Source organism: Talpa europaea, assembly GCF_964194135.1.
Source record: "Talpa europaea genome assembly, chromosome: 12".
Classification (NCBI taxonomy): domain Eukaryota; kingdom Metazoa; phylum Chordata; class Mammalia; order Eulipotyphla; family Talpidae; genus Talpa; species Talpa europaea.
Genome location: NC_140079.1, coordinates 27,885,588 through 27,905,743, shown reverse-complemented (window position 1 = coordinate 27,905,743; position 20,156 = coordinate 27,885,588). Strand labels below are relative to the sequence as shown.

General features: G+C 34.8%; 1 protein-coding gene across 2 annotated transcripts in view; it reads left to right on the top strand.

Annotated features, from left to right (window-relative positions):
- ARHGAP32 (Rho GTPase activating protein 32) overlaps positions 1 to 20,156 on the top strand; it is a gene marked incomplete at its 5' end in the record, with an annotated part of 121,490 nt that overhangs the window by 14,540 nt on the left and 86,794 nt on the right. Inside the window, 4 exons of one of the 2 annotated variants that reach the window (XM_084250451.1) lie at positions 1,711 to 1,819; positions 8,289 to 8,380; positions 8,908 to 8,949; positions 9,318 to 9,402. In XM_084250451.1, the coding sequence (XP_084106577.1) occupies positions 1,711 to 1,819; positions 8,289 to 8,380; positions 8,908 to 8,949; positions 9,318 to 9,402 (328 nt within the window). The remainder of the gene's footprint in view (positions 1 to 1,710; positions 1,820 to 8,288; positions 8,381 to 8,907; positions 8,950 to 9,317; positions 9,403 to 20,156) is intronic. The other variant, XM_084250452.1, reaches the window with a different exon arrangement.

The window sequence follows — 20,156 nt, the reverse complement described above, 5'->3', positions numbered from 1 at the left end:
ATTTGCATTTCCTCTTTGGAGAAATGTCTTTTGAGTTCTTCTGAACAGTAAATTCAAACTTCTAAGTGCATATCCTGCTCAACACCTTCTGATGACATTGCATACTTTACATTCCACATAAAATGTCTGGCTATAGCTGTACAATACACTGCAGTGAGTGTTCAGGCCATTCTTCAGAGGAGGAAACTGTGTTACAGGCCATCTCAGAGACTCTCCAGGCTGAGAAAGAAGCCTGGGCCAAGACACAGTTAGTACCTTTGGGGACCTGCAAAATGGATTTTGGTCAGAGTTTGAATATTAGAAAGAAAAGATTCTTTCTTACTTCCTTTAAGAACTTAAAGGCTGAGACTCCAGTTTCTTTATCTTCTGTCTTCTTTGTTCCTCAGTTCCAGATTGGGTGTTTTTTTATTTATTCTGTTTATACAAGAACCGGGGTCAGATGTGTGGAAGGATGAGAGGATTCACCAGAGACAGAATGGGGAACAGAACAGGCAGGCTGACTGAAATACACTGCTGAGGGGAGCAGTGGGCAAGACAGGAGAGGTCTGCTCGCCATGTGGGTTGCTCTGAGGCTGGCGGGGATCGAACCGGCACTGCAGAGGCTGCGGACAGCTCCACAGCACTGCACTCAACCACCTACGCCACCAGGGAGGCCCCTTTTTTCCCTAAAATTAATTAATTAATTAATATTTTACATCATTGTTCATTTTTATTTTTATTTTTTAAAAAGGTTTATTTATGCATACAAGATCTGGGGTACACACGGTGGGGGAGGGGGCGAGAGGATTCGCCAGATACAGAGTGGGGAACAGAACAGGTGGATTGACTGAAATATACTGCTGAGGGGAGCAGTGGGCGAGACAGGAGAGGTCTGCTCAGCCATGTGGGTTAGCTCCCTATCCGGCAGGGGATCAAACTCATGCTGTAGTGGCTGCAGATAGCTTCACAGCTCTGAGACTTAACCCCTTGCACCACCAGGGAGGCCCTCCTATATACTTTTAAGGTTAAAAATTAGCTAACAGTTTAAGGGGAATTTCCATGATGTTGGACTTTTTCTCTATAGGTCTTTTGGGGGACATCCCCCCACAAAGCAAACAAAAAACCCATATGCTTTGTAAACCCCAGCTTACAACCTCTGCTTTCTCAACCTAGTTAGACTGCTGTTAATAGTTGGGCTCTATTTTCCATCATTTATTTAAGTTTCTAATATAAAAAGAATGATTAAATGTGGAATTTGCTTTGTGGTCATTTTTTCTCTTAATGATTATAGCCCTGGAAGTCTTACCTATATCGATTGCTTTCCTATACCTTCTGTGTTTTTTCTCACATTCATAGTTATTCTTGACAGTGCTGATTCAGTATACGATGCTTCACAAATTAGAATGAGAAGTACCATATTTCATCTTTCATCCGGAGGTTTTACTATGTGTAGTACATCTCTGTAAATATTGACGGCTGTTTCAAATCTTTGCAAGGTTCATACTGTGTTGAATAGATTTATCTTCTTGGAATAAAAGCAGGTGTTTGTTTGGTATATATCAGGAAAGTTCTCTGAAAACCAGAGTAGAAATGGAGGATCAATATAGCCATGAAAACTCTTAAATACATTTCAAACGTGACGTAATTTTTTGCTCCTTAAATTGTAGTCATTGAAAAACTTTCATAGAAATGGAAATTCTTATCACAGTCTCTCATGTTTTTGTTCTCTAGGAAGATGAAGTCCTCGGTACATTCTGAAGAGGATGATTTTGTTCCAGAACTACATAGAAACGTACATCCTAGAGAGCGGCCTGATTGGGAAGAAACACTTAGTGCAATGGTAAATCAGTTTTTGTATATGTATATAACTGTATTTTACTTACTTTAGTGAGGGAACCGAGGATACATTGTTCACAGAAAAAATATTTTTGTTACTTTGTTCATTTGTTCAGGAAATCTCTATTGAGAAAATATTCTAGCCAGGTACTGTTTTATACTCTGGGACAGAGCCCTGAACAAATCACAAATTTCTTGTTTTCTTGGAACTTATCTTTTAATGGGGTAGGAGGAGAAGAAAATTAATTTATAATATGGTAAGAGGTGGTAAATGCTATTGTAGAAAATTAATGCAGAATAATAGAATTACAGAGTGATAGGACAGAGTAAAAGCATCATTACTAGTTACATAGGGTGGACACAGATGGCCTTTGGGAGAAGGTAAGTTTTGAGCAGATGCCTGAAGAATATGAGGAGCAAGTAGTTTCTCTGGGGACACATCATTCTAGTCCATGAAAAACAATTTAAAGACTGTTGCATAGGACAAAAAAATAGACTGGAAGAAACGCAAATTGTTCCAAGATGGAATTGAAGTCAGAGAAGTTGTTTGAGTGAGTGAAGAGCTGGTTAGTAGTTTCTTGTAGTTCATTTTAAGGATTTTGTTCTTTTTGCCGAGATGGAAAATCATTGGATGATTGACATGTTCTGACTTAAAACTTTAAAGGAAGCCTTTGTCAGTAGGATAAAGGGGCAGGCAAAAGAGAATATACCTCCTTTTTTCCAGTTAGAAGACTATTTTATAATTGGTGAACAGTGATGATAGCTTGAACCAGGATGGTGATAGATATTATTAAAAAGGTTGGATTATGCATATAGTTTTATAGAGAAAGCCAACTGTATTTTCCTAATGATAAAAACTGTGAGATGTGGGGGATGACTTAAGGGTTTTTTGCATAATCAACTTGAAGAATGGCATTTATATTCATGAGGTACTGGAAAAGTACTTTTTTTGTTGGGAGTAGGTGGAAAATCAACACTATGGTTTCCACATAAGTTTGAGATAGCTATGTAATCTATTACTTTTTTATAATTCAGATCTATTAATAAAAGCAATGACATTTCTTTTGTGGAGGATAACATTTTAATTATGGTTCAAAACTAGTGTTATAAAAACTGAGTAAATGTTCATTGGTCAATGTTGATTTCTAATGAGATTTTTCATATTTCATTTTGAAAATGCTTTTTCACTCACTTAAATACTACTAAACACATGAGCATGTGATTTTAATTGACCGTATTCATTGCTTAGAAGACATTTATAGAAATCTTTTAGATTCTTTTCTTCATATTTGCCTTTTAGCATAACATTACATTGCAAAGTTCCAACTGATTGTGTGAAAGTTCCTCTATTGCAAAGTTAAATGGATTTTTAGTATGAAGATTTAATGTGGCACTTGGATTATGGTCTGAAAAACCCTGCTTGAACCTCTGTAGTTTGAGCTTGAAAAATACATTCACCACAAATTTATGTGATAATACAGTTCTCCCTTCTTATTTTAATGTTTGATAGTTTGGAAACTATGCATATAACAACTTGTGATTCTAACAGTATTATCACAATGTAAGTTTCCTCATACAAGCTATTTTTATTTTTCAGCTTGTACTTTTAGGTTAAATTCATTAAGAAATAGCAAGCCAGCAAAAGCTAATTACCAAATGCATAGAATTACAATAATAGAAGTTGAAACTTTATGAAACTTTTTCTGATCCACTTTTTTTTTAAAATGGGTCATATCTTAGTAGATTCCACTTCAGGATGTACTTAATTAATGTTTACTGAATTTATTTAAGAATAGTTTTCAAATGCAGTTTCCCCATGCGGACTGTACATACGGGATACTCTTTCAGCCAGTATATATTCAGCATTGATTCCTCAACAGCAGTTGAACAAATTTGGTTACATTCGTTGACTCATCAAGATTAAGGAAAACCACTTGAAATAATTTGTCTTGTATTTAATTCACTGTTTATTTTGCTTCCAGTGTCCTCGTTTCTTCAAGTAACTCTTCTCATCAAAAGGCTAATTATTGGCTTAACCAGTTTTTTTTTTCTCTCCTGTACACATTTCTCTGACTGTTATAGGTAAACATAATTTAATTTTTCTCAACATTGGTAAATGTCTTTCCTTCCTTGGCTAACAAATGAACTAAAATGTACTTTGCTTGCAATCTTGTTGGGTTTTTTTTTTCCCCTTAATTTTTGTGAACAAATTCCATGTGATGAATACTCTGTTTTAAATTTTCAAATTTTTCAGTGTGTTGCTTTCCTTACTTTAGAATATTGTGATGAGTGCATTGTTTGGTAATGATGTATATTCTGTTCTTTTAGTAAAATTCACTGCATAATGAACACAATGTTTTGCCATCTAATTAAAAACAAACATACCTTTCCCTTTGTCTTAAAGGGATGATATCCAAAGCCTACTTATCTCTTCTTTTCTTGATTTTTACGTAATGTGTATGAATTGGTAATTTAAAAAGTGTGATATGGCAATAGATGTAGAACTTGAAATGCTGTTGAGTTATATAACTCAGTAATGCTGTTTATGATGTACTTAGCAGCATTGTGAATTGATGACTGTACCACATAGTTTTACTTATGTAGCAGCTGCAAAGCTCTGCCATTGTAAAGCCATGGAAATTATGTGAGTATAACTGTGTTACAATAAAAATTTATTTATGGCCACAGATATTTGAATTTCATATCATTTTTACACTTTTTTGGAAACTTATTGAACAAATACGAAAATTTTAAAAATATGAAATTTTATATTAAATATTAAACAAATATAAAAATTGCTTTTAGCTCAGGGCTATATGAAAACAAATATTAAACAAATACAGAAATTACTTTTAGTTCATGGGCTCTATGAAAAATTTCTTGACCTTTGCATACTCCTATAATTAAAGCTTAAGAATTAAAATTTTCCTAAACATTTCAGATGGAAAGTGACTTTATTTTAATTCTCATAGTATGTTTTTCATGTTTCTATCATAATCCTAATCTCATCATATTCTCATTGGTTACAAATGTATCTGTCTCTCATACTGTATTGTGAGTTGTTTTAAGAAGGGTAGAGATTATCTTGTATTCATTTTCCTGAAAAATAGAATTTTTAAAAGAAGATGTAATTGTGACTCACACAATTATAAAGTAAACACATGCAAAAAATATTTAGCTTATTAATGAAGGAACCAGTCAAGTGTTATAACTGGTTCAAAGGAGAATTCAAAGCTTCTTACATTTCAGATCAGTCAGATTAAAATGGATGCAAATGGATACAAAGCTATTCAGTTCCTTTGGATACCATTTCCATTTCTATAGATAGGAATTATTTGTGGTCTCAGTTTGCTAAAAGGTAACTTCTACTCTGTGGAGATATAAAATAGCTTAGTCAAAAACAAAACCTACATCCCTTATTGAATCCAGTCATCCCTGAAGGTGCTAGCATTCCATTGGAAACATATTTAGTTATCTTTTTTTGCCCATTTAAAAATCTTCCACAGTCTTCTCTATAGTTTTTATAGCCTCCAAAAAAATCTATATTGAATGTATCAAATGATAGAAAGATGTTTTTGTTTTGTTATAAAATGTCAAATTCTAGCTTGAACAGACATGTGCAGAGCTCCCTACCCCAAAACTGCTGCATACACCTTTTTTAAAGTGTGCATGGAACATTTCAAGAATAGATCATATGTCAGTTGTCAATAAAACTACAAGATCAAAATCATGCCAGATACTCTTTCTGATGGTAATGCCATAAAGCTAGAAATCAGCAGCACTACCAAAAAACCTGGAAAAGTCTTAAACACATGGAGACTAAACAGCTTGCTGCTTGATAACTGTTGGATTTAAGAGTAAATTAAAGCAGAAATCAAGATATATCAGACTAATGAAAATGAGGATGCAAACTTTTAGCATTTATGGGATGCAGCAAGATAGTATTAAAAGGAAAAATAATTGCAATACACTTTTATGGACTGTGAGAAAATACTGGATAAAGCATACATGGTTACAGGCTCATTAGACTATTGGTTTAAAAAATGGTGTTTTCAGATCCTCTAAGGCTTCTTGGACCACTGTTTGGTTCATTGGCCTAACTATTACAATTTTGTCTTTTCAGACAGGGGTTTTCCTGTCAGGCCCCTTTGGATTGCCTGTGGACTTACCTTTGAGTCATGTTTCTATCCACAGACCACTCAGTTGTGGTTGCAGAGGTGTGTGGTTTATGTGTGTCTCCCTCATGTGGATTCTAGGATAGGTGGGTTTTCTCCTTTTCACTTTAGATGTGTGGTAGGGACATGTAGCACACAGAGATTTGTTTTCAAAAGACAGTCTACCTTTAAAGTCATCACCATTTACCGTGGAAAGGACCTCTCTTTCTTATTTTATGTTTTTAAGTCAATTTATGAATAATTTATAGAAGAAAAAGTAAAAATATTATTATAAATTTTAATAAGAATATAGGCACAGACCTCTTTATGTGAAGTAAATTTTGATGCACCAGCATAAAAGATGAAAGAATGTGTCACACATAATTTTAGCAAAACAAAGTGATTCTGGTTGTTTTTACATAATATTGTATGCCAGAGTACTTTAAGTTGAATGACTTGATGACGAAAAATGCCATATTTTCTTTCTGTTCAATAGAAATATATTGTTCACCCATAATTCTTATTTTATACACTAGTCATTTAGGATATTTTCAGCCTGGTCACAATCAATTTCACAATTTCACCACCATCAGTAGCATCTAGAGTACTGCTTTCTCTTTACATCCATTCTTTGTTATGCTATTCATGGTAAAATATCTTTCTTTGTCAGTTCTCTTTATATATAGAAAATGAAAGATTTGGAATTCTCAAATATAGTCACTGAAAATGAAATGCCAACTACCAATATGGTGTAGTGTCTCCAGGTTTTTCTAGTACATTCTTGAAATGGGATGTAACAATTTGGGCAGTGCAAAAAATAAAGCTGGGTGATGATTTATTTCACATTGCATTAATGTTGTGGGGTCACTGGTTTACAAACTTCACCTTACTGGCCACTTGTTTTTACAAATAAAACGTTGTTGGAACATACCCATTTATGTATGCCACTGCTGTTATGCTATAAATAACCAAGTTGAATGGTGGCAGAGACAGTGTCTAAAACATTTGCCCTCTACCTTTTCAGAAGAGGTTTGTAAATCCCTGTGGTAGGGGATTCACTAATTTTTCTTTCAAAAATCATTAATTTTTATTTTAGTAATTGTGCTGGTATGGTAAAGAATAATGATGAATGCTAATGAAATAATATGTAGTATTATGAAACAGCTACATTTTGAGATAGAGGAAAAAATAAAGTTATTATCTTAGATCTATAAAAATGTCCAGTGGATTTATATGGCAATTGTAAAATAGAATAAGTTTCATTTCATACTAAAAAAATAGTGAATTTTTTTTTCTTTGGAAAACTTCTAGAAAGAGATTGATCTTGAAATCAACCTCTTGATTCTAAGAAGAAATCTAGGAAAGATTCATCTTGAAGTCTCTACCCTTATAAACTTGTTTATTAATAATTAACTACTATTATCTATAGCAAGTTTAGCAATGCTAAGGATAGTAACCTCAGTAACAAAAATTGGGTCCAGTGGACCTCTAATGAATACGTATATACCACGGGTTAGTTCTTGTAAATTCATACATGTGCCTCATAGCTTTGGAAAGTCATTGTTTTTAGCTTTGTCCAGACTTTCTTGGCAACTTTTCAATAATAATATTAAAAAAGTAAGTTGATGTGTGTCTCTTAATTTCACTGCTTACTTGTATTAATTTCCTATAATGTGTCATGTGACATTGGCCATAATAATTCACTTTAAGTTTTCTGTTACAAATCTTAGAAAATTATAGTATATATTTGTTTAAGATAGATATTTGGATTTGCTATTTTATCTTGAGTATGAAGAACGTTTTGATTTTTCCCAGTTTCTGTTTTTAAATTGATGAAGCTGAATGTCATAAAAGTAAAAAAAAAATTCACCATTTAAGTTGGCAATATTATATACATGTCATTTTCAAATTTTAGTGTAAAAAATGCATGTTGTAATATTTATGATATCATAATTATATTCATATTACAATTTTAAACTTTATTATTAATCATTGTAACCAAAGTTATTTCAGCAGCACCCAGGGGAGATTTTAGTTTGTGCCAAGATACATAATATGTGAGCTGACTTTGAAATTTGATTTAAAGCATGAAAAACTTTATTTTTGCAGAAGCTTCCTTATACAGTACAATTTAATATTTAAATTAGGTGATTTTTTCTTATTTATTAGATTCAATATCTTATTTTAAAAAGAAGTAATTGAAACAATGTGTTCCTATTGGTATAAAGTCAGCAGAACCATTAATTTTAATCTTTTTTTAAAAAGTATTCATGCTAAAGGAATATTCATAAATCTTTCATCTTTAATGTTTTTAAAAAGGCAAGAGGAGCAGACGTTCCAGAGATTCCTGGAGACCTTACACTTAAGACATGTGGCAGTACAGCCAGTATGAAGGTTAAGCATGTAAAAAAGTAAGTATAATTTTACAGTAGGTATGAAAACAAATTCCTGTAAATCATCTCCTTGCTCTCTTAAAGCTTTTATTTAGATTCTTTACTAAATAAGCTTGTACTGTCCATGTATTGTTAAGCTTTAATTTATGTCTCAACAATTAGTTAAATAGGTCTGAAGATTATCTGCATGTTTAAAAATATACTGTATTTTTGTTCTTGAAACAACTTAATGTCATGAGTAATTTTGTACTTAGTTAATAGGAGCAAAACATGTGCATCTTTCTTGGTACTATTAATACATACTCACTAATTAGAAAAATCCTAAAATGGATTTTGAGAAATCCATTTGAGAAATCCTAAAGTGGAAATCCTAAAATCCTTTGAGAAATCCTAAAATGGATGCTAGTAGTTGATTTATATTTCTGAAGATATCTATTTCAGTTTTAAACAAATAAAGCATCTATTTATCAGGTGTAGAGTTAGATAGTTATGTTTCATTGTAAATAGAGAATAGACGAGGATAAAAATGTTTATTCTGCATCCAGACCCACCAATCCAGGACTGATGGGCTGCGACAACATTCACAGGTAAAAAATCTGGTTTCGTATTTTGTGGTGGGAATGCTGCTTCTCATGAGAAGCTGGCTGTTTACAATCAGATTCCATAACATTCACCAGAAGCACAGTTTTTCTATGGTCATTGACTTGGATCACAATTAGGAGAGTATAGTGATGCTTAAATTTTTTTTTTTCATTTTGCCTTATGCACCGAATGTACCATTCATTTGGCTCAGTGTATTTCTGAAAATGGTTGTGTGGGTATATGTGTGCTCATGCGCATGTGCTTCTTAAATAGTTTTGTTTGCATGAGCTCTTTAACCCCAGTATTTCCCCCCTAGGATCAGTAATTTTGGCTATTTCAGTAGCTTGTAGCTCATTTATTTCATTTGCTTCAGGTTACCCTTCACTAAAGGTCACTTTCCGAAGATGGCTGAATGTGCCCATTTCCATTATGAGAATGTTGAGTTTGGCAGCATACAGGTATGTTTGAAATACTTCCTGTATATTGAATTAAGATATGTCTATGTGTACATATCCAACAGGTGACACTCCAAATCAGTTTTTACTGTTTGTGTCTTATTGGTTGATGTAAAAACTTTCTCACTCTGTAGACTAATACATGATACTTGATGACTCCTAGTTCAAGTGGAAATAGAATCAATGTAAAATCTTAGAATTTTGATCAGATTCCTAGACAGTTTTTTAGAGTGCTTTACAGAGTGAAGTATTGTCACCTGACTTGTGTTGAGTTGTAGTAGTAATGGATGAGTCAGAGTCGAGATGAAGGGAGAAGTGCAAAAGAATTTTTTTCAATATTTTTTTCTTAGTATAAAGTATAAAGTATGTCCTTCCTGTGTTTCCTTTGTCTTCCCTACCCCAAAAATTACTTATGTCATAATTTCTGTTAATACTCATTATCTTTTTTTTTTAAAGATTTATTTATTTATTTATACAAGCATTGGGTACAGTCAGAAGTGCGGGAGGGTGAGAGAATTCACCAGAGCCAGAGCAGGGAACAGAACAGGCAGACTGACGAAATACACTGCTGAGGGGAGCAGTGGACACCGCAGGAGAGGTCTGCACGCCATGTGGGAACCCTCGCCCGGTGGTCGGGGATCGAACCGGCGCTGCAGAGGCTGCTGGCAGCTTTGCAACCCAGCACTCAATCGCTGCGCCACCGGGGAGGTCCTCATTATCTTTTTTTATAGCTTTATTATCTGTACGCATCCCTAATCAATATGGTGCTTAGGTTTGCCTGTACTTGAACTTTATGTAATTGAAATCAGTCTAATTCTTTCAGGAAACATTTACTAAGAAAGTACTATGTTCCAAACATTTTGTTAGGTACTTTGACCATTTGCGAACAGTACCACAACTAAAATTAAAGATTAAAGACACGTTCTTAAAGTGCATACAGTATAGCCAGAAAGATGAAAGCTGTGGGAAAAAAATGGATCAGAGGTACAAGGAGAATGTTGAAATACTAAACCAGAGTGGGCGTCTTTCTTTCTTGTTTCATTTAACATTGTGAAAGTTATCCCTGTAGACCCATGTAGCTACTTTTTTATTCAGTTTGTTCATTGCTGTATATAAATCCATAGTCACAGTCTGTCCATTTGTTACAACGCATATGTCACAATCTAGCCATTTTTTTTTATGTAAGAAAGGGAAATTCAATTTAAAGGAAAAATAAACCAAAGTGTCTGAAAAAACGATTGGAGCGGATTAACTCCTTAAAAAGACTGTTCTCTATGTCTTGGTGACCACATTTATTGGTCACCAAAGAGACAGTTGTATAAAGTCTGCTATTTTCCATATGGGATAAATTCTTTGTTTTAGCCAACTCTCAGTATAGTATAGTACCATCTCCCTGGACATTGAGCCTTGGGATATTCCATATTGTTGATTTATAGATCTCTTCATAGGTTTCTTCATCAATTTCTATAGTAGTCACAGTTTCTTCCACATATCCCTATATCATGTTTCAATGTTGATCCTAAGAATGTCTTTTTAGATGGTCTCATATCTCTTATGGTATTTCCATTTTGTTTATACAATATTTTCTTGACTTTCTCTCTTTCTTTAGTTTTTTAAGACTTCTTTAAAATAGCTGTCAAATTTGAAGTCTTTTCCTAGTAGATCCATCATTGTATCTATTTTAGGAGAGTTTCTATTGATTTATTTTTTCTGTTGAATAGGCTGTTCTTTCCTGTTTCTTTGTATGTATTTTGATTTGGATATTTGAAAACAATAGCTTGGTAATTCTGGAAATTACATTGTCCCCCTTCCCCAGGATTTGCTGTTGTCATTGTTTATTGTTTTCCTTATTGTTGTAGGCTTATTTTATGCCAAAAATCAGCCTGAGGTGTCAACTTAAGTTCTTCTTAGATGTTTTATGGGCCTGTACCTTTCCTTGGGTACATATGGTCAAATTCTAATTTTACTCATATATACACTTGCTTTTTATTTTATTGAGGTAATGTTCACTTACATTATTGTTGGTATTTTGGAAGTACAGTATACTAGTCTATAATGTTTGATCGCCAAAGGAGAAAAGAAAAATTAAGAGATAAAGAAGTACTTAAGCAAATTCTCTGGAAGTCACTCTAGTTGTTGAAGAAGTTTGCAGTAAAATGTATAGGTGTAACACAATGGTCACTGGTCTCTTCATTTTGCACCTCTGAGATCAGAAGCAGGAATTCACTATTAGAAGACAGATCCTTGGTGTTTGGAGGACATGGTCCTTTTTGCCTTGCTGGGCTTCCAAACAAGTTAATCTTTGAATGAATGCACAATTGCTTCACATGCTGAAGGGTTGGGGATAGGTAGCCACTACTGTACTGAGGACGAAAATTGACCAAAATTAAGCAGAATTTATCATGCAAGCCCTTTATTGAAAGTCAACAAGCCTTCAATAGACTGCATGGCTGAAAATAATTTTATCAGACAGGTTTGATTAGTGCACTTAGTGTCTAGGCGAGACAGTTTCCTGATGCTTCCCATTTTTCCATTGTCTCTCCTTCACCCTTCCTTATTTTTACCATAAGATTGGCAGTGTGTTCTGAGAAGAAAATAAATAGGGAAACTTAGTGAAATGTGTCTGGAAGAAGGCATCAATCTTGGCAGCCATGTTATGTCCCATTAGGTTATTTATACTGTCAGTTGACTGACTCAGTTGTTGCCTTTTAGTGTATGTGTCCATTGGAACATTCTGCAGTCACATGTTGGCCTTTTTTCATCCTGATTTTAGAAATTTCTCTCCAACTTTTTTGTGTTCATATTTATAACTCTTTCTGCTCAGATACTGAAACTTTATCATTTCAGTAGGCCATTGAATCCTAAAGGATGTCACTGTTCACTAAATTTTAAAAATCCAGATAAAATTAACTTTAGGACTTTCAGTGATGAAATGAAAAATACTATTCTTAGTCCTTAGTGTTAAAAGTCTGCTTTTCAGTTTTATTAAAACTGAAAGATACAGTTGCTCTTTAAAATGATTGGGATCGAAATAATTTGGGCCAGTAATATCATTGCCATATAACATACAAGGAAATTTTAATAATCTTCCCTTTGATTTCCAGTGCTGTCTTTCCAGCTGGCTTCTCTGCATCTTCACTTGGATGACTAATAAGCATATTAAATTTAGCATGCCTAGCACAGCCTCCTCTTAAACCTGCTCCTCCTGCTGCCTTTTCCATCTTGGTAATAACAACTCTTCATCTTTCCAAGCTTCCAATCATTCCTTGGTCTTTCTGGTGACCAGCCCCCATTCAGGAGTCATCGAGGAGTCTACCCCGAGTCACCTTAGTGTTAAGTAGAAGAAAAGATGCTCCTAGTGTTCTTATCACTCAGGAATTTGCAAGGATTTCAGGAGCTCTGTGCTCAGACTGGGAGTAGAGACCAATATGTATTTTCTCACATACTGTTATCAACATTGTATGTTTTTATATTATTTACCATTTTCCAATTTGATTTACTTTCGTTTATTCTTTGGTATTCCTAAGCTATCATTAACCTTTATGTGTGGGCATACCTTATTTCACTTCTGCAGAATGCAGGGTAATAGCACAGTAGTAAGTGCTCAGTAATACTCTTGAAGGGAAGATATATGATGATCATTATTAGATATGTTGGGGAGTCATTCATTTAACATACACTTACTTATTGTACATTTGTTGTGTTATTCTTTCTCTTGAGATGCTCCTACTTACATGGAAGAGACCAACATCTGAGAGGATAATTATAACATAAATGTTGGAAGCAAGCTATGTCAGCTTGAGGTTCATTTCATGTCTTCATGTATTTGTGCATATAGGTATACTCAACAAATATCGAGAAATTAGCTTTATTTTGAAGCATGAGAAAATGCTATGTATAGGAGGTGATGTTTGCTATTTTAGAGTAGAAGTTCCCTGGGTAGAGATTGGGACATCATGAACAATGGCCAATTGTCACAGGGTTTTTATGCATCACATCATTATATATAGTAAAAAATTAGAAATAAGAATCTTCACAAATAGGGTTGGGTTATGTAAGTTATGGACTCTTCATCCAGGGAAAATTCTGTGAAATCACTGAAAGTGATTTGCTGAGGTGGAAACAATATTTATGTTACATAAATGCTGATAACATGAACTCCAAAAGAGCAAGATACATTTCTGTAAAACAAAAATTTATATGTGATATAAAAATAATTGGAGGAGGGCCTCCCCGGTGGCGCAGTGGTTGAACGCTGGGTTGCGAAGCTGCCTGCGGCCTCTGCAGCAACGGTTCAATACCCAGCTGCTCCCCGGCCACTGGAGGAGGGTCCCGCATGGTGCGCAGACCTCTCCTGCCGCCCGCTGCTCCCCTCCGCAGTGTACTTCGGTCCTTCTGCCTGCTCTGCTCCCTGCTCTGGCTCTGGTGAATTCTCTCACCCTCCCGCGCTTCTGACTGTACCCAGTGCTTGTATAAACAAAACAAATAAAGTCAATCATTCAATCTACATTTATTTAAAAAAAAATAAAAAAAAATAATTGGAGGAACTTATAGAAATAGATAAAAGTTAGAATTTTAGAAGGAATGAATTGATAATATAGCCAGAAAAATGACTTCCATCTTTAAAGATTAGAGCAAAAGGTGTGATATTTCTTTGATACAAGTTTTGTAAAACAAATTTTCTCCCTAATTTGAAGGACTGAGTAGTTCTTAAATCATGTATTTCACCTTTTAAGAGCAGAGTAGGCACTGAGCATCCTTGAGGCATTCCCTTGTTTCTAATTTAATTTGCATTAGAGAAAATAATTCCCAGGCCTATATATATTTTTCCTGGTGGATTGGTAATATACACTTTAGATTGCACAGATGTGTTCATCCCTTTTCAGCTCATTTCTAGCAGATTTTAATCAAATTATCTAACTTCCCTGTTCAAATCTCAGTTCACTGCCTTCAGTTGTAACATGTATGTGTTATTGTCATGCTGAGAAGAAATGATAGGGTTGTGGTATAGAATGGGTGTGGCTAACTGGTAAGATGTTGTCATTTTACTCTTGACTACTATGGAAATAGTCACTTAATCATGGTCTTGTTTTCCTTATCATCCTGTTGAAAAGGATACATACTGTATCATACCCATTCCTGGATACCCGGAATTTGCTAAAGCAGCTAATGTTCCTTCTAGCAAAGACCTTGGATAAACCACGAATTCTGATTTAAATGAGTTGGGGCTATAATGGGTGAAAAGGAAAAAGAAGTATAATAGCACAGAGGCAGGAGAGGCTGTACCATGTCGTGTTCTTACTTTAGTCTACTTTTATAGAGCATGCATAAACTGTCTTTAAAAATTAGTATAAGGAATTACTATGGTCATGGCAATATATTGTCAAAACATCTTTATATTCCTGGAAGACATGCTATTGGATTAAATATTTAAAAATAAATGCCTGTTTTCACTGTACTGAAGTTTTATGATATTTGTGTCTATGTTTACTAGTGATGTTGACCTACATATTGTACTTCTATACTAGTCTGAGTTTGGGTAACTTCATAGTCTAGTCCCCTTTTTAAATAAATGCCCTGGAATAATTTAATTCGTGGTAATGGGAAGTAGTGTTCTCGCCCTCCCTCACTCCTTGTCACTTTCAACTCTCCCTTCTCATACCATTAATTCTTAAGCATACTTTTTTTTTCCAATCTACATTTTTTGGTGTTTGTTATTTTGTCATATAGCTTCTGTCTTGAGTTGAAAGTTTAGGTCTTTTTTTCTTGGAAAAAGTAAAAATAATAGTGAATAACAAATTATGCATTTACTCGGTGTTCAAAATGGCTTTGTCATAAGCCAGTCTTGTCAAATTTTAAAATTATTCTATATACACATCTTCTCTTTTCATTAGAGAAATAAAGTTCTATATAAGTACTGTTGATATTTTATTTATTTGAAGTCACTTTTTAATATGTGGATTTAAGTTGGGATTTTTCCCCCCGAATATTAATTTGAACAGACTTCACAGATTTTGATGTATAATTGTTGTATTATGTTTTGTTTAATTTATTTAGAGAAATTGAAATCTAAAAAGGAAAGGGAAAATACAAACGATTGCTCAGGACTGTTAAATCACATGTAGTTTTAAATTCTGTAAATTTATTATCTTTATTGCACCTAACCCTATTGTATCATGTCCATTGTCCGAAAACAGACTTACCTTTCACGAAATACTTTTTTACTAACATGGAAAATATTTCTTGGAACATGCGAAATGTGATCAGTTTATTCTGCTTGAGCCTTTACTTTCTCCCTGCTCTGCCCTCTAGTGTGCAGGGACTCAAAGACGGGTATGTGTGGTTTGCATTTTCTTTATCATCTGGTTATCTGAAGCTGTTGATAAATGTGTTTCTTTCTATCTAATTTCATAGAAAGCATTAAATTAGCCTCAAGTTTTGAACAAAATAAGGCACAGGGAAAGTGTGAATTTAGTTTTTCTATCTTGAGCTTTCTCTGCTAAAGCACCTGTGCAGGAGGCTTGGGCAATGCTCCTTGGGCTTATATCTTCAGATATGTTCTTGCTTTGATACTGACAAATAGGGAACACAATAGGAAGTTGGGCCTGAGTGTGGAAATGTGGAGGAATAATAATATGAAACGAAAAACCTGAATTTTCATTTTAAATGAAGTAATCAGAATTATTAATAGAAAAATACAAGCTACTATTAGATGTTTTCTGTGAGCCAGACGTTATACTAAACCCTATTGGTATGCTTTCTCTTTTATCCTCCACAACAGTTTCAGATGAGGAAATTGAAATGAAAAGAGTTTAGGAATTTTCCCAAGATCATAGTAAATAAGTAAGTGGTGAGGCCTATATTTGAATCAAGGCCATAAGCCATTCTGCAGGTTCTTTTATAGTACTAGAAAAACAAAAACTGACAACTACTATTTTAACAAGAAGGAATAAACAATAGTTTTGAAAAATCCTACATCTTTCATGTAGTTGAAGGTAAAAAAAATAAGATGCGGGCCTCCCTGGTGGCGCAGGCGGTTGAGCGCCACACTGTAAAGCTGTCTGCAGCCTCTGCAGCGCGGGTTCGATCCCGGCCGACCGGCGAGAATCTCATGTGGCACCGCAGACCTCTCCTGTCTCACCTGCTGCTCCCCTCAGCAGTGTTATTTTGTCAGTCTGCCTGTTCTGTTCCCCACTCTGTCTCTGGTGAATCCTTTCACCCTCCTGCACATCTGGACTGTACCCTGGTTCTTGTATAAATAAATAAATCTTTAAAAAATAATAAAAAAATAAGATGCATAATAATGTCTAATAACCTGTGTGATCTTATATAAACTCTGACTTCTCTGGTCCTTTGTTTCCTCATTTATAACAGAGGAAGAATTACATCTATTCCAAATATATCACAGAACACTGTGAGAATTAAGTGACTCTGTAATTAACACACATACCCCTCCCCACACCCTTCAATAAATTTTAAAGAACTTTAGAGAAAGGCATATTTTTTTAAGGATTTATTTATTTATTTATTTATACAAGCACTGGGTACAGTCAGAAGCGCGGGTGGGTGAGAGATTTCACCAGAGCCAGAGCGGGGAGCAGAGCAGGCAGGAGGACTGAAGTACACTGCTGAGGGGAGCAGCGGGCGGCCGAGAGGTGTGCGCGCCATGTGGGACCCTCCTCCGGTGTCCGGAGAGCAGGCGGGGATCGAACTGGTGCTGCAGAGGCTGCGGGCAGCTTTGCAACCCAGCGCTCAACCGCTGCGCCACCGGGGAGGCCCGAAAAGCATATGTTCTAAGGAACTTTGGTATATACAGATCATAAATCTGTAAAATGTGGAAAGTAATACTTATCCTGATGATTCTTGGGTAGTGTTAGGACTGAGGCAGTGGATATAGAAATTTTTTGCAAATAGGAAGCTTTCTAATTATAAGCAGTGTTGTGGCAAAACACACCTCACAAGAGAGACTGTACTGCAGTATTCTTAGTGATCTAGTAATCAATTTATTTAGTTGTAATACTCCTTTTAACATAGAAACTTATCTTCTATAAAGTCATGAAATGGACAAAGCAAGTTAAAATAACAGATGCCTTTCTATAATTAGCATTAATTAAAAAATTTAGCTCCAGTTTAAGATAGATTTAAACCTGTGACTTAGGTTATTGAAATTGTAAAGTATTTAGAAAGTTCAAAGTTTCAAAATAAAGTTAAAGGGAACAAGAGAAAGCACATGATTGCATTTCCCCTTTTTGAATACCAGCACTGAAAATCTTGTATTCACAGATTGCTAATTGGTAATATATTATATATGGATTCCACTCTTCAGTTTCAGTATTTCAAATACCACCAGTATTTCCACATTCAATTAACTATTGACTGTGGTTTCTTTTGGAAGAAGACTGGGTTTTCTTCCTGATTAAGAATTCATCTGATAATGTGCAGGCAAATCATGGATCTGAGGCATGCAGCAGGGGAGGAGGAGGGAGAGGAGTCAAAACAGGGTAGGGAAGAGCACAAACTACTATAGTGATGATTCACGGGTGATGTGGTGGTGGGAGAACTATGGGGACTACACCTGAGGGAAGTAACCAGTTACTGTACAAAAATAAACAATGATGTAAGAAAATAGAAAAAAAATAAACAAAAATCCCCAAACAAAATAAATAATTTCAAAAATCCTAACTAATGTGACCATCTATTATCTCTCTGATCATTTTGCCCTAATGATGAATAATGTCCCAAGAAATAAGAGAGAGAGAGAGATTGAGAGATTGAGAAACTCCTAACAAACCTTCTGATTTTGAGTATCAATGGCCAACTTAACAGGAGTGAAAGCAGAGTAATTAAAAAATGAGAAAATTTGTGTTAAATAAAGTTTATAAAAATATGTTTCAGTAACATGTTTTTATACATATCAGTGATATTTTTAGTCATCAATAACAGAATTAACTAATGAAAAGATTATTTCCCCTCATCTTGTTCAAATGACCTAAAGTTTTAGCATTAACTTATTAAATGTTTAGCATTAACTTATTAAATATTAAATTAGCATTAAAAAATGTCTTACATGGAAGTATGTATACATGAAATCACTTGAAACAAAAGCCATGTTAATTTTACTGTATACCAAACCAAACAAAGTTCAGCCCCACTTTTCTGTACATTCTATAGTAATACCTCCTTTTATGCTGGGAAATCAAGATTTAAAGTGGAAAGTTCACTTGATGAGTTATCAGCTCTGCTGTCATCCAAGTACTGGATTTCAGCTGAATCTCATTTGAGACTATCCCGTTAAAGAGCTGGTATGTAAAATTGGTTGAATGATTAAAAGATATATATTGGAGTCACACTACACATGCAATTTATTTCCTGGATATTAGCAGAATATGCTCGTAAAAATATTGTTGAGTCTGAAACTGAAGGGTTTGACATGTTACTCTACTTAAAAACATACAGGAACATGAGATCTGTGGATTAGAAGTGATACCCTTCATTTACTCCTAGGTAACTTGTGTTGGTTTCCTGTGCTTCAGCTCTCCATGCAGTGATGCAGTGAGAGCCATATGTAGCCGATGTGTACATTGAGGTTTTGTCTCTGGCACATCTGTTCATTTGCCCTTCTGGTGAGGGAGATTTTTTGCTCTGGAATGTAAACAAGTCCTTTCTGGGGGAAAGAAGAACAGTTTCTACTTAAAATACCCTGGAATATAAACATGGCTGGCTCTGAGAAGAGAAAGTCATTTCTCTCTGGAGGGCTCCATCATCGGCATTGCTATCATTTATCTTTAACCGGGGTGTCAGAGTTGTTGCTCAGAAACTCCTGTGCTTACAGAAATATGAAAATATTCATGAAGCAGTGTTTCCTGACAAGTGCGTGTTCTGGAGTGAACAGGGGAGAGGTGACTCTGCTGTGCTGGTATTTAATCTCATTTCCCATGTTGTGGGCATCTTATTGAGCTGAGGACTATTCTAGTGTTTATAGATGAGCAAATCAGTTATTTCATCGTGTACTCAGCTAGGCTTACAGTGCTTGTTTGGAAGGAAAAAGTGTTCGCTTTATGAGGATGAATATAGGTCAGTCACTAGCTTTTTCCTTATAAATTTGAAGTGAGATTTTTGTCTATTGTCAATTTTTGCTTTACGTACTGACATTAGACTTCTTCATTTGTTATTCAAGTAAGATGTAACGCTTACATAGTTATTCTGTATTGTCACTTTACTTCATAAATTCAGTGTACATACATTTCATTGTACTCATCATTCTCAGCTCAGTAGTTTTGAAGTAATATTTTCAGTGTTAAGTGTTAGGATGCCTAAGGCAGGGGTGAGTGAACTACATAATGCTTTGCAGCAGAAACTCTTTTTCATATTTCTGCATCTACTACAGAGACCATAGAGGTAAAGGAAACTACAAAATCCATAGTTATGTCACAGTGAAATTGCAGCCATAATAGAACTGTACAAGAAGAGAATTCTCACTGTGTTCCTGTGTTGATAAGGCTTTGATGAATTTATTTTTTAATGTGGGTGGAGATGTATTTTTACCCCTTTACATTTTTGATTTCCATATAAAGGACTTTTCTGAACATTTGAAGGCTTGCTGAACAGAGTTGTATTTTTAAAGATCCTAACAACATTAATTGTAGGTTGGTATCTATGGTGATAGAAAAAGTGAATTCTATGTATGAACAGTAACTCCTAAAATAGATTAGTAAGGAACATAGAAGTTATGGGAATTGGATGTTCTGGTTTCCATT